Below are 14,205 nucleotides of genomic sequence, written 5' to 3'. Positions count from 1 at the left end.
TTTCTTTCTTTCTTTCTTTCTTTCTTTCTTTCTTTCTTCCCTCCCTTCCTTTGCCCTTTCTTTCTTTCTTTCTTTCTTTTCTGTTTCCTTCTTTATCCTTCTTTTGTTCTCGCCTTTTTCTTTCTTCCCCCTCCCTTTCTTACTTTTTGCTTTCTGTTCACTTTTTTCTTCCTTCCTTCCTGTCCTTCCACCCACATTTCTTCTTTTCCTTTCTATTCCCTTCTTTTCCTTTCTTCCCTTCCCTCCCTTCAGACCTTTCCCTCTTTACATTCTCTTCTTTCCTTACCTCCTTTTTCTTTCTTCCCCCTCTTTCTTCCTTCTTTTCTCTTCACTTTTCTTTCTTCCCTCTCCCAACATTCCTTCTTTCTTTCTTCCTTTCATTTCTCTTCTTTTCTTTCTTTCCTTCCTTCCTTCCTTCCTTCCTTCCGTCCTTCCTTCCTTCCTTCCTTCCTTTTTGTCCTTCCTTCCTTCCGTCCTTCCTTCCTTCCTCCCACCCTCCCTCCCGCCCGCCTGCCCTCCTTCCCTCTCCATTATACATATGTCACCTTTCTTTCCCAGTGACATCACACAGGGCCACTTCACCTAGCTACAGCCAATACAGGGACATCACACAGGGCTACTTCACCCAGCAACACATTTTCTACACATTGAAACCATATTTCAAATATTGCAAATATATAAACCACACACAAATTCCAATACATTCCACACAAAAACATTTGCTTATTTCTTTATAGCAAGTAAAGACAATCTATTTATCTGGATTGCTGTCAATGCACAACTGATGTTGTTTTACAGCATCTTGAGGCTTTTCAGCAAAATAGAGGGAATGTGTCACCAAACTAGAACTCCCAGGGTTCTCTGCCATTCAGCCATGCCAGTTAAAATGGTGTCAAACTGCTATAATTCCACAGTGTAGATGTGCCTTTATTGGAGCTGGGATGGAATAATGGCAAGAAACAGAGTTTTCTCTATTGGAGTTTGTGTTCCCTTTTCTCTGAATCTTTTCTTTCCCTCCTTCCCTTCGTCTTCCCATCCCTTTTGTTTTATTCCTTTGCGCACGACTAACCACCATAACCCACTTAGTTCCAGGCAGAATTGGTTTGCAACGTGGCCTTTGGACATATCTGCCAATTGCACCCGGAATACGAAAAAATCACCCAGTCTTTGTCCGTATAATGATGGGATCTCTTATCTTGCGGTAATGAGCCCGACTAACACGCGAGCCTGAGACTCGTAATTATATTACATGCTTCTCTCCTCCTTGAAAATTCCATTTGGATTAAAAGCCATCATATAGGAATGAAAGAATTAAAAGGATTTCCCTTTGTTGTTGTTGATGATGATTTGAAAATGGCAGGGAGGTAAAACATTGATCCATCCCCAAGTTGTATTGTTTGCTAATTGATTGCGATTTTCTAATTGATTGTGGCATTGGAAATGAAAGCTAGGAATGAGTACTAAGGAAAAGCTTGGGTGACAGACAACAGATTTTATATATATATATGTGTGTGTGTGTATATATATATATATGTATATAAATGTAATGTTCATTTGTGGGATTAACATAACTCAGAAACCACTGGATGAATTGACACAAAATTTTGACACAGTACACCTAACAGTCCAACGAGTGTTCATCACCCCTAAAAATACAACCCCCCAGCAGAACAGACTTTAAAACCCCAAAAATACACCATCCATACACACACACACACTCATATACATATGCACACATGCATACACATACGTATAAATATACCCAAGCACACACAAATATATACACACATACATCTACATGCACACACATATATAAACACAAATATGCATATAGACAAACACACACATATACACAATATACATATACACATATAAACCCACAAATATATACACACATATATACACATCTACACACACACATATGCACACACATATATGCACCCATTTGTGTGTGTGTGTGTGTACGTATATGTATGCAAACACGCATATATACACAGATATACAAATATATACACACATATAAACACATATATACACACACAAAACACATATATACAGACAGCAATGCATGGCAGGGGACGGCTAATATATATATATATATATATATATATATATATATATATATGGCTTTTTGTTGGTGCCAAAAACCCACCTGCAGAATTACGACACTTTGGAAACCACTTTAATTGCCATATCTTGTGCTATGGAACCATGGGAGTTGTAGCTTCTAAAGGGTTTTAGCCAATCTACAACTCCCAGGATGCCATAACACTGAGCCATGGAAGTTAAAAATGGTGCCAAACTGTATTCATTCTACAATTTAGACCAGGCATGGGCAAACTTTGACCCTCCAGGTGTTTTGGACTCCAACTCCCACAATTCCTAACAGCCTCAAGCCCTTACCTTTTCCCCCTCAGCCACCTGAGGCTGTTAGGAATGGTGGGAGTTGGAGTCCAAAACACCTGGAGGGCCAAAGTTTGCCCATGCCTGGTCTACACTGACCATATCAAGTATGTGGCAGTGTAGGTGAGGCCTATAGCAAATGCTTCCTAGGCTGGTGTCCAAATATTCTGGCTAGTTATGGACTCTTTTGGGACAATGTCCTCTCAATGGATTGAGGTCCTCCTCAGCTGTCAAAATGGCATGATCATTAGGGAATGAATGCCATCATCCTTCATTTTTTTTGGCTGTCCATTGTATATTTTGTGTCCTTCCACATTGCTCCCTAACAGCACCTTGGAAAGTTTGATGTTGGTCCTTGACCTCCAGTGAGATCCATCATCTTCATTGCCAGAGGATGACTGTAGTGACAGCTTGTGAGCGGATGGCTGAAACAACCCATTCTCTCCTTCTTTCTCTCCCTCTCTCTTTCCTCCCTCGCTCCACCTTTCTCTGCCCTCCTTCCTTGTAAAACATTTCATGCAAAGACCTCCCCCTCCCTGGCCTTCATTCTTTGCCTGTCAGCCTCATTGTGCAAAGGTTTGATCAAGTTCACCAGGGCTTTCTCATGCATCTTTGGCAACGAGCGGAGAGAAAGGCTCCTGGATTGGATTGGCTGGATGCAAAAAACGGCCACAGGACTGGCTTTTTGCAGTCAAGTTTCCTGGAAGCAGATGGCTTGGATTGCAACTCCAAGGAAAATTATAGCCGTAATACTAATGTATAGGTTGACATCAAGTAATTTTATATATATATATATATATATATATATATATATACACACATACACACACATACATACACACACACACAAACACATATACGCTCTGTGCATAATGAGTACCTTAAAAACAAAATAACCAATGAACGAAATCACACCTAATTTGGCAACAAAATATCTCACAACACAAGGAGTGACCATCACTCAAAAAGTTATGATTTTGTCATTTGGGAGTTGTAGTTGCTGGGATTTATAGTTCACCTACAATCAAAGAGCATTCTGAACTCCATCAACGATGGAATTGAACCAAACTTGGCCCACAGTTCTCCCATGACCAACAGAAAATTCTGGAAGAGTTTGGTGGGCATTGACCTTGAGTTTGGGAGTTGTAGTTCACCTACATCCAGAGAGCACTGTGGAATCGAACAATGATGGATCTGGACCAAACTTGGCACAAGCACTCAATATGCCCAAATATGTACACTGGTGGAGTTTGGGGGAAATAGACCTTGACATTTGGGAGTTGTAGTCCCTGGGATTTACAGTTCACCTACAATCAAAGAACATTCTGAACCCCACGAATGACAGAATTGGGGCAAACTTCCCACACAAAACCCCCATGGCCATCAGAAAATACTCCCTTCATCAGGGCAAAAAAACGTAATCAAGGTCCTCCTGACAAAGAGCCATCCAGCCATAGATAGGTAGATAGATGGATAGATAGAGATATGATTCACACACACAGAGATATTGTATCATAGATTTGAAAGGGACCCTTAAAGAAGGACAATGATACGTTGCATGTTCCAGGGTGGGCAAACCAGACACTCCCCACATCAACACTGGCAAGGAAACAGCAAGAAATACTGTTTACCCACAAGCATAAAGAAATTGCATATATTAAAACCAACACTTTCTTATTACTTTATTTTCCAGATCAACAGACTGGGCCACGGCAACGCATGGCAGGGGACAGCTAGTAATAATAATAAAAAATCACACAGTCCTAGATGCTAGGGAAGAGTTAGACTTGTGATTTTGTGATACGAAATCCAGCATATAGATCTTGTTTGCTGTGACATACTGTGTTTTTGTGTCAGAATAATAATAATAATAATAATAATAATAATAATAATAATAATGTGTCAGTTTTTCCAGGATTGAAGAGAAACAACTGGAAAAGCTGACACAATATGAGGATTTAAAGATCGAACTGCAAAGACTCTGGCACAAGCCAGTCAAGGTGGTCCCAGTGCTGATTGGCACACTGGGTGTAGTGCCTAAAGATCTTGGCCTGCACTTAAACACAATTAGCACTGACAAAATTACCATCTGTCAGCTGCAATAGGCCACCCTTCTCAGATCTGCATGCATTATTTGCCGATACATTATTGTCCAATGTGTGATCCAATACAACAGCCAGCATAGTGAACTTGTTTGCTGTGTACTCATCTTGTTGTGTTTATAATAATAATAATAACCTTAAGTTACTCGTGCATTCACTACCATCTTCAGGTCTTCCAAATCCAGGAAGGGGCACAGCTGGAGGAGCATTATTATTATTATTATTATTATTATTATTATTATTATTTTACCTGCTTCTCGCTGCGGCTCAAGGTGGGTTACAACACAATTTTAAAAAACATGAAAATTGCAAACATTCAACAAATATACATATTTCTATAAAAGATCCATATTAAAACTGCATTTCTATAAGATACATATTAAAATACACAAAACAGACATCAGAGAAAGGATTCATAGTTAAAAACTGTCTGTGTAGGCCTGCCGAAAGAGATGTATCTTTAGATGGTTTCTAAATCCCAATAGCTGACTTAGCTGTTGAAGCTCTACTGGCAGGTCATTCCACAACTTTGAGGTGGCCGATGAAAAGGTCCTCTGGGTGACAGTTGCCACTCAGGTTTTGGGTAGTTGGAGTAACCGCCTCTTAAAGGACCTAAGTGTCTAAAGGGGCAGATTGTACAGGAGAAGGCAATCCTGTAGGGACCCTGGACCCAAACCATGTAGGGCTTTGAAGGTCGAACCCAACACTTTGTACTTTGGCCAGAAACTCATCGGCAGCCAGTAGAGTGATTTAGGAAAGATGTAATATGCTCACTCCTAAATGTTCATGTAACTAATCTGGCTGCCGTATTTTGAACCATCTGGAGTTTCCGAACTTGGTACAAGGGTAGCCCAGTGTGGAGTGCATTCAGAAGTCCAAACTTCTGAAGTCCAACATTCAGAAGTCCAACCTTGAGGTTACCAGCACATTCACTACCATCTTCAGGTCTTCCAAATCTCGGAAGGGACACAGCTGGTGGATCAGCTGAAGCTGGTAGTATGCCCTTCTAACTATTGTCGTATTTCCTTGGGCTGTCTTCTGGAGAAACTGATCCAGGAGAATCCCAAGCTGTGAACAGAGTCTTTCAGGGAGATTGTAATCCCATCCAAAACTGGTTGACACACCTCCATCCCCAGATGAGGACCCTTGAAGATGACAAGCACCTCTGTCTTGTCTGGATTTAGTTTCAGTTTGTTTTTCTTCATCCAGTCAATTACCTCCTCAAGGCATTCATTCAGAGGAGTCATACTATCATTAGCTGAGGCTGTTTTTGGAGGCATAGAGGCCAAAACATGTGGGGACCTACAGAGTGAGAACCCTTAATACAGTTCCTCATGTTGTGGTGACCCCCAACTATAATATAATTTTCATTGCTACTTCAAAACTGTAATTTTGCTACTGTTATACATTGTAATGTATATATCCAATATGCCAGATGTACAAATTTGAATACTGGTGGCGTTGGGAAGGGGATTGATCTTGTGATTTGGGAGTTGGAGTTGCTGGGATGTATAGTCCGCCTACAATCAAAGAGCATTCTGAACTCCACCAATGATGGAATTGAACCAAACTTGGCACACAGAACTCCCATGACCAATAGAAAATACTGGAAGTGTTTGGTGGGCATTGACCTTGATTTTGGGAGTTGTAGTTCACCTAAATCCAGAGAGTACTGTGGACGCAAACAATGATGGATCTGGACCAAACTTGGCATGAATACTAATATGCCCAAATGTGAACACTGGTGGAGTTTGAGGAAAATAGAACTAGACATTTGGGAATTGTAGTTTGTGGGATATATTGTTCACTTACAATCAAAGAGCATTCTGAACCCCACCAACGATAGAAATAGGCCAGACTTCCCACACAGAACCCCCATGACCAACAGAAAATACTATATTTTCTGATGGCCTTTGGCAACCCCTCTGACACCCCCTTGCGACCCCCTCCCTGTTGGCTTGATCCCCAGGTTGAGAAACACTGGGGCACCTTTATTGGAGCTGGGATGGAATAATGGCAAGAGACAGAGTTTTCCCTATTGGAGGTCATGTTCCCTTTTCTCTGGATCTTCTCTTTCCCTCCTTCCCTTCTTCTCATCGTCTTCACATCCCCTTTTTTTTGTTCCTTAGCATGTCATCATAGTTAGTTCCAGGCTGAATTGGTTTGCAACGTGGCCTTAGGACATATCTTTCCATGTTGAATGGCAGGGGATCAAGCCTTCCTTCTTCCCATTTGTCCAGTTCTGTGGCCTCTTTTTTCCTTCCATGGTTTTAGCTGCAAGGTATGGAGACAGCCTGGGTTGAAAAGTGCCAGGCTTCCTGAAAATGCAACCAATGGCTCAAGAGACCATACTTTGAGTACCCCTGATCTAACCCACCTCCCAAGAAGTAAGTTATCCTTTCTGGTCTCTGCAAAAGGAACGTATGATTCCCTCCAATTGGGGAATCTTAGAAAATTTGAAGCTTTTCGAGCCTTTCTCAAAACCGTCTTATAGAGAGGCGGATTTGATGACTCCCCCACGCTTTGTCCTCGGCATCTGTTTCTTTGCAGTTCTCTAAGTAACATTTATGTACCCAAGAGATTTCTTTTTTTGAGCAGGGGACAGCCAACGAATGGTCCCTTCCCCTTGACAGTCTTGGGAGTGCCGCTTTTCTCCTCCACGTCTGCCGTGCCTCCCCTCCCTTTGCTTTTGCGCGGAGGCCGTTCCACACGCGCTCCAGATGGCACCTCGGCATAAATTAGATCCCAGCTGATTGCAAAAAGAGCTGGCATAATGTCTGCCATTTCCATCTTTCCCCCTTGGGCATTCTGCAGGAGGGGATTCGTGTTTGTCGCTGCGGAGCAAAGACTATCGTTTGTGGTTCTTGTTGTGCGCCTTCGAGTTGCTTCAGCAAGATTAGCTCATACGCAAAAGTGCACTGAATTGCAGTATTAGTAGTTACTCAATAGCTTCTGGAGTTGATTGTGCCTCTTACAGAATGTTGCCCTGACACTCTTTCACTGTGGAAGAGGAGAAAGAAAAATTTGATTCATCCAATCTTCCTGGTATTGATTTGCATTTTGAGGCAAAGCAGTATGAAAAGATAGCAGAAATTGTACTTAGCTCTTGGTACGCAATCGGTCATGATTTCTTCCAAGGAAATTTGCCTTTGCATTCCTCTGAGGTGGAGAGAATGAGACCTATTGAATATTGCATTGATACCTAAACAAGTGGCATTGATCCAGAGGTCTGGCTCTAGAATCAATGCCGTTTTAGATCTGGAATCCACTGCATTCAAAGGGTACATCTACACCAGGCATGGGCAAACTTCGGCCTTCCCTCCAGCTATTTTAGACTTCAACTCCTACAATTGCTAACAGCCAAGAGGCTGTTAGTAATTGTGGGAGCTGAAGTCCAAAACACCTCAAGGGAGGGCTAAAGTTTGCCCATGCCTGATCTATACTGTGAGAGCTGTTCAGCAGCGGAACTCTCTGCCCCGGAGTGTGGTGGAGGCTCTTCTTTGGAAGCTTTTAAACAGAGGATGGATGGCCATCTGTCAGGGGTGATTTGAATGCAATATTCCTGCTTCTTGGCAGGGGGTTGGACTGGATGGCCCATGAGGTCTCTTCCAACTCTATGATTCTATGGAGTCCTGTTTTGTGGAACCCAACAAACTTCTGAGACCTCTTCCAGCTGATTCTATGATTCTATGAGTGGATGCAGCTTCATCCCATTCTACAATTGGACTCCTGGGACTAGTAGCTGAGGGTCTGTGTGTGTGTGTGTGTGTGTGTGTGTGTGTGTGTGTGTGTGTCAGGAGTGACTTGATAAACTGCAAGTTGCTTCTGGTGTGAGAGAACTGGCTGTCTGCAAGGACGTTGCCTCAAATATGTTGCCCAGGGACGTCCGGATGTTTTGATGTTTTACCATCCTTGTGGGAGGCTTCTCTCATGTGTCTGCATGCAGAGCTGGAGCTGAGAAAGGGAGCTCATTCACGCTCTTACCGGATGGAGTAGAAGGGGTGTGGATAGTCCAATGGAGACTGCTTTTCGTTCAGTCCTCCTTGCCCAAAGGGGTTTGGAGGCTTCATAAGGCAGATGATTTAGTAAACCTGCTCCAAGTTGGGGTCAAACAGTATCCATTCTACTGTGTCAATGCATCTATGGTTGATTAGCTCAAGAAATGACTTTGGCACAGGAAATAGCATTGTCAGTACACAACGTAGAATCATAGAATCATAGAGTTGGAAGAGACCTCATGGGCCATCCAGTCCAACCCCCTGCCAAGAAGCAGGAAAATTGCATTCAAAGCACCCCTGACAGATGGCCATCCAGCCTCTGTTTAAAAGCTTCCAAAGAAGCTTTTAAACAGAGTGGAACTCTCCGGGGCAGAGAGTTCCACTGCTGAACGGCTCTCACAGTCAGGAAGTTCTTCCTAATGTTCAGATGGAATCTCCTTTCTTGAAGTTTGGAGCCATTGTTCCATTGCGTCCTAGTCTCCAGGGCAGCAGAAAACAAGCTTGCTCCCTCCTCCCTGTGACTTCCTCTCACATATATATATACATGGCTATTCTCTTAGCTTTCTCTTCTTCAGGCTAAACATGCCCAGCTCTTTAAGCCGCTCCTCATAGGGCTTGTTCTCCAGACTCTTGATCATTTTAGTCGCCCTCCTCTGGACACATTCCAGCTTGTCAATATCTCTCTTGAATTGTGGTGCCCAGAATTGGACACAATATTCCAGGTGTGGTCTAACCAAGGCAGAATAGAGGGGCAGCATGATTTCCCTGTATCTATACACTATACTCCTATTGATGCAGGCCAAAATCCCATTGGCTTTTTTTTTGCCACCGTATCACAGTGTTGGCTCATGTTTAACTTGTCTACAAGGACTCCAAGATCTTAATACTTTTGCAGAGTAATACTTTTGCAGAGAAATACAATGGATCAATGTCTCCAAGTGCAAGATTCCAGCCATTATGTCAAACATCCCCACCTTCCCTGCCTTCTGAAAGGGAACCTCCAACTTCCCTCTTAGGAATGTGCCCTTTCCCACTTGCAATTTTTCATTCCTGGTGACTTGATCTCTTTTAATGCGAGGCAGTCCTAAGCTGACGGATGATCAGAGCTGGTTAAGACTCTCACCAGCGCCTTCCCCTCCTCTTCATTTCCCCCCTGCCTTTTCTTTCTTAATGTAATCCACATGCTGGTTCCCAACTTGAAACCCCAGCTTTCATTCAAGCAGACAATCCTGCAACTTTCCCTTTGCCCAGCGCAATGTGAAATGCCTGCTAAGCGGTCTTAGCCTTTTCGATACACCCTTTGCAGACATACGAGGATTATCCTCGATGCCGGGGCGGGAGGGGAGGAACAGGGAACAGCCGGCAATTTCGAGGATTGTTGCTAGAAAGCTGCTAATCTTCAGCTGTTGCTTTCTCCACAGCACGTTGACCATCTCCAGCATCAACCAGGCGGACGAGGCCATCTATCAATGCATTGCAGAAAACAGCGCCGGCTCCACTCAGGCCAGCGCCCGGCTGACGGTGCTGTGGGCGGATGGCTTGCCCGGTCCACCGCAGAAAGTGAAGGCCGCCACCGTCTCTGCCACTACCATCCAAGTGCTGTGGAGCGAGCCTTTGCAGAACACTAAGGAGATCATTGGATACGTGCTACACATCCGGAGAGCAGCAGGTAGAGGTCAATGGGCCCCTTGGGTTGGGATGCCCCATGTCATCCTGCAAAGAGGAGCAAAGCATAGCAAAGACTCATAGAGCTGGAAGAGATCCCCAAGGGTCATCCAATCCACCGACTTCTATCATGCAGAAGGTCATTGGTGTGTGCTTCACATTGAGGGAACAGGCAATAGAAGTCAATGGGAACCTTGGACTGGGATGCCACCTATGGTCCTGTAAAGAGGTGGAAAGTACATCATAGATTCATAGACCTGGAAGAGATCATTGGTGTGTGTTGTACATTGGGGGAATGGTCAACAGAAGTCAATGTAATCCACATGCTGGTTCCCTTGGGCTTGGGTTCAGTAAAGAAGAGCAATCCATAGCATAGATTCATAGAGCTGGAAGAGATCCCCAAGGGTCATCCAGTCCATTCACTTCTGTCACACAGAAGTTCATTGCTGTGTGCTGCACATTGGGGGAACAGCCAATAGAAGTCAATGGGCACCTTTGGCTGGGATGTCACATATGGTCTTGCAAAGAGGAGCAAAGCATAGCATAAACTCATAGAGCTGGAAGAGATCCCCATAGGTCATCCAATCCAACCCTTTTCTACCATGCAGATGACAATTGATAGGTGTTGCACATTGGGGGAATAGCCAATAGAAGTCAACAGGCACCGTGGGCTGGGATGCCACATATGGTTCTGTAAAGAGGAGCAAAGAATAGCGTAGACTCTGTAAAGAGGAGCAAAGCATAGCGTGGAGATCCCCAAAGGTCATTCAGTCCAACCCTCTTCTACTATGCAGATGACCATTGGCATTGTACTGCACATTTCGATAGCACCAGATAGGAATGGCAATAGGACCAATGGGCAGCAATACCCATTGGATTGGGATGTCATGTTTGGTTCTATGCAGAGAAGAAGAGTAAGCAATATCATTGAATTATAGTGTTGGAAGAGACCCTGAGGGTAATCCAGTCCAAACGCCTTTTGCTGGGTAGAGGATCATTGGTTATGTGTTGCACACTGGGAGAGCGACAAGTACAAATGGCAATAGAAGTCAATAGGCACCTAGGAACCCACATTGGTTCCGTAAAGAAGAGAGTTGGAAGAGACCCCAAAGGCCACCCAGACCAAACCTCTTCTGCCAGAAGGGAAGCCACAATCCAAGATGTCCCAACATGTCCCCTTGCAACCTTTTTTCTTCTGGCTCAGTGTATTGTTAAGATAGTTACAAGGCTTTTCTTTTGTCAGATCCGGTAGAGATGGAGTACCAAGAAGCTGTCAGCAAAAACACCTTCCAGCAGCTTGTGACAGACCTGGAGCCCTCCACCAGCTACAGCTTCTATATCAAGGCCTACACTTCTCGGGGGGCCAGTAAAGCCTCTGAAGTGGTGGTCGTGAGCACTTTGGGGGAAGGTAAGAACCACAGCTTTCTCGGCCAGCTTTTGAGGGATAGATGCCCTGTTTCCCTGAAAATATGACCTACCCTGAAGATAAGACCTGCCCCCAGAAGAAGACCCACCCCCAAAATAAGACCTACTCCCAAAATAAGACCTTGCCCCCCCCAAATAAGACCTACACTCAAAATAGGACCTACTCCCAAAATAAGACCTCCTCCCAAAATAAGACCTTGCCCCCCCCCATAAGTTCTCCCAAAATAGGACCTTGCCCCCTCAAATAAGACCTACTCCCAAAATAAGACCTACTTTCAAAATGAGACCTTCTCCCAAATAAGGCCCATCCCCAAAATAAGACCTACTACCAAAATAGAACCTACTTCCAAAATAAGACCTATCCCCAAATAAGACCCATCCCCAAAATAAGACCTGCTCCCAAAATAAGACCCATCCCCAAAATAAGATCTACTCTGAACATAAGACCTGTCTCCAAAATAAGATCTACCCGCAAAATAAGCCCTAGTGTGATTTTTCAAGATTTTTCCTACTTCAAAAATAAGCCCTGGTCACAGTTCATAAAAAAGCCTATTTGGAAAAAATAAGGCATCCCCTGAAAATAAACCTTAACACATCCTTTGCAGAAAAAAAATAAGATAAGGTCCTGTCTTATTTTGGGGGAAATTGGGTATATAGGCAGTGGTGTTGTCCAAAATAAAAAAAAAATGAAGCCTTAGGAGAGAGAGAGAGAGTCACCTTAAGAGTTCCCATTAGTCAGGAGTGACTTGAAGGCACTTAACCAAATAGCAGCTCTTTCTACACCTCATAACATTAGCAAAAAAGGCAAATAAATCCTTGAAGTGGATTGTGGAAGGGATCCACATTCTTAGGCCCCTCTTCCTCCGTATCCTGGGAGTGCGCCATCTGTCCTCCCACCCTTCCCTTTTCTTTTTTTCCATTAAAGAGGCAGAAAGATTGACACGGCTTCAAACTCCATTAAAAAGCCTTGACCCAAAGCCTTGCCGTTCAAGCCGGTAGCGCTCAGCCTCATAAAGCTTGGAGGTTTTTGTGTGTTTTCTTTCCTTCGGCATTGAGCGGTCTGGGTGTAATATTCCCTCCTTGGCTGTGATCATTAAAGGTTGTGGGTCTTCTAAATGACAGCAGTGTTTGATGCCTTGCGCTATCCAACCCTACCCAAAGCGCCACTGTTTTGAAAGCATCGTTGTTCGGGCATTATATTAGTCCAGTCTGCCAATTACTTTAAGCATATCATTTATCTTCCCAAAAGTTGGACTCAAGGTGGCTTACTGAATAAAAAGAGAGACAGTATCATCTGCAGGAACAATGCCCATGATTTCACCTTCCCATCCAATCAAATATATCCTCTTTAGGAAGGTTCTTAGTCCTGCAGGAGATTTCATTTTTTGCCTCTTGCAGAAGTGACCATGACGTTGCCTTGGATCAAATTCCTGGATCATTTTGCATTTTGGAGGATTCCAGATAAGAAATGCTCACAAATGTACCTTACTTACTTACTTCCTTACTTAGGTGATCCCTCATTGGTCAAGTAGAATAGTCTTCCAGGATTGGTTTCTAGGTGGAAGGCAGTCTCGGTTGGGGTTGGCTTGACATGCCTTCCTCTTGGCACGTTTCTCTCATTCGTGCCTCTTCAAATTCTGCAGCACTCCTGGTCATAGCTGACTTCCAGCTGGAGCGCTCAAGGGCCAGGGCTTCCCAGTTCTCAGTGTCCATGCCAGAGTTTTAAAGATTGACTTTGAGCCCATCTTTAAATCTCTTTTCCTGCCCACCAACATTCCATTTTCCATTCTTGAGTTCGGAGTAGAGCAACTGCTTTGGGAGATGGTGGTCGGGCATCCGGATAACGTGGCGGTCCAGCAGAGTTGATGGCGGAAGACCATCGCTTCAATGCTGGTGGTCTTTGCTTCTTCCAGCACACTGATATTTGTCCGCCTGTCTTCCCAAGAGATTTGCAGGATTTTCCGGAGGCAGCGCTGATGGAATCATTCTAGGAGTTGCATGTGACGTCTGTAGACAGTCCACATTTCGCAGTCATATAGCAGGGTTGGGAGGACAATGTACAAATAGTACATTTGTCCTCACAAATGTACCAATTGGACATGGTTTCCCATCCCTTGCATCAAAAATACTTCAATACTATTAAATACTTCAATACTCCTTCCTTGGAAACTTTTCAACAGAGGGTGGATGGACATCTGTCAGGGTTGTGCTTTTCCTGCATGGCAGGTGGCTGGACTAGATGGCCCATGTGGTCTCTTCCAAGTCTATTATTCTATGATTCTATGAAATTTTCAGTGAGTATTTAGCATCCTCATTCTGTCCCAATGTTCATTAATGACTTGGATGAAGGTTTAGAGCAGTGGTTCTCAACCTGGGGTCCCCAGATGTTTTTGGCCTACAACTCCCAGAAATCCCAGCCAGTTTACCAGTTGTTAGGATTTCTGGGAGTTGAAGGCCAAAAACATCTGGGGACCCCAGGTTGAGACCCACTGGTTTAGAGAGTGTGCTGATCAAGTTTGTAGATGGAACCAAAATAGGAGGGAGAGCTAATACTCCAGAGGACTGGATCAGGATTCAAAATGGCCTTAGCCGATTAGAGAGCTGATTGGCCA

General features: G+C 43.9%; 1 protein-coding gene across 2 annotated transcripts in view; it reads left to right on the top strand.

Annotated features, from left to right (window-relative positions):
• Positions 1-14,205, top strand: part of IGDCC3 (immunoglobulin superfamily DCC subclass member 3) — a 105,769-nt gene that overhangs the window by 75,329 nt on the left and 16,235 nt on the right. For both annotated transcript variants that reach the window (XM_067471317.1, XM_060755612.2), the window contains 2 exons: positions 9,925-10,172; positions 11,412-11,576. In XM_067471317.1, the coding sequence (XP_067327418.1) occupies positions 9,925-10,172; positions 11,412-11,576 (413 nt within the window). The remainder of the gene's footprint in view (positions 1-9,924; positions 10,173-11,411; positions 11,577-14,205) is intronic.

This window comes from Anolis sagrei, chromosome 9 (genome assembly GCF_037176765.1).
Source record: "Anolis sagrei isolate rAnoSag1 chromosome 9, rAnoSag1.mat, whole genome shotgun sequence".
NCBI lineage: Eukaryota > Metazoa > Chordata > Lepidosauria > Squamata > Dactyloidae > Anolis > Anolis sagrei.
This window is presented reverse-complemented; position numbering and strand designations above follow the sequence as displayed.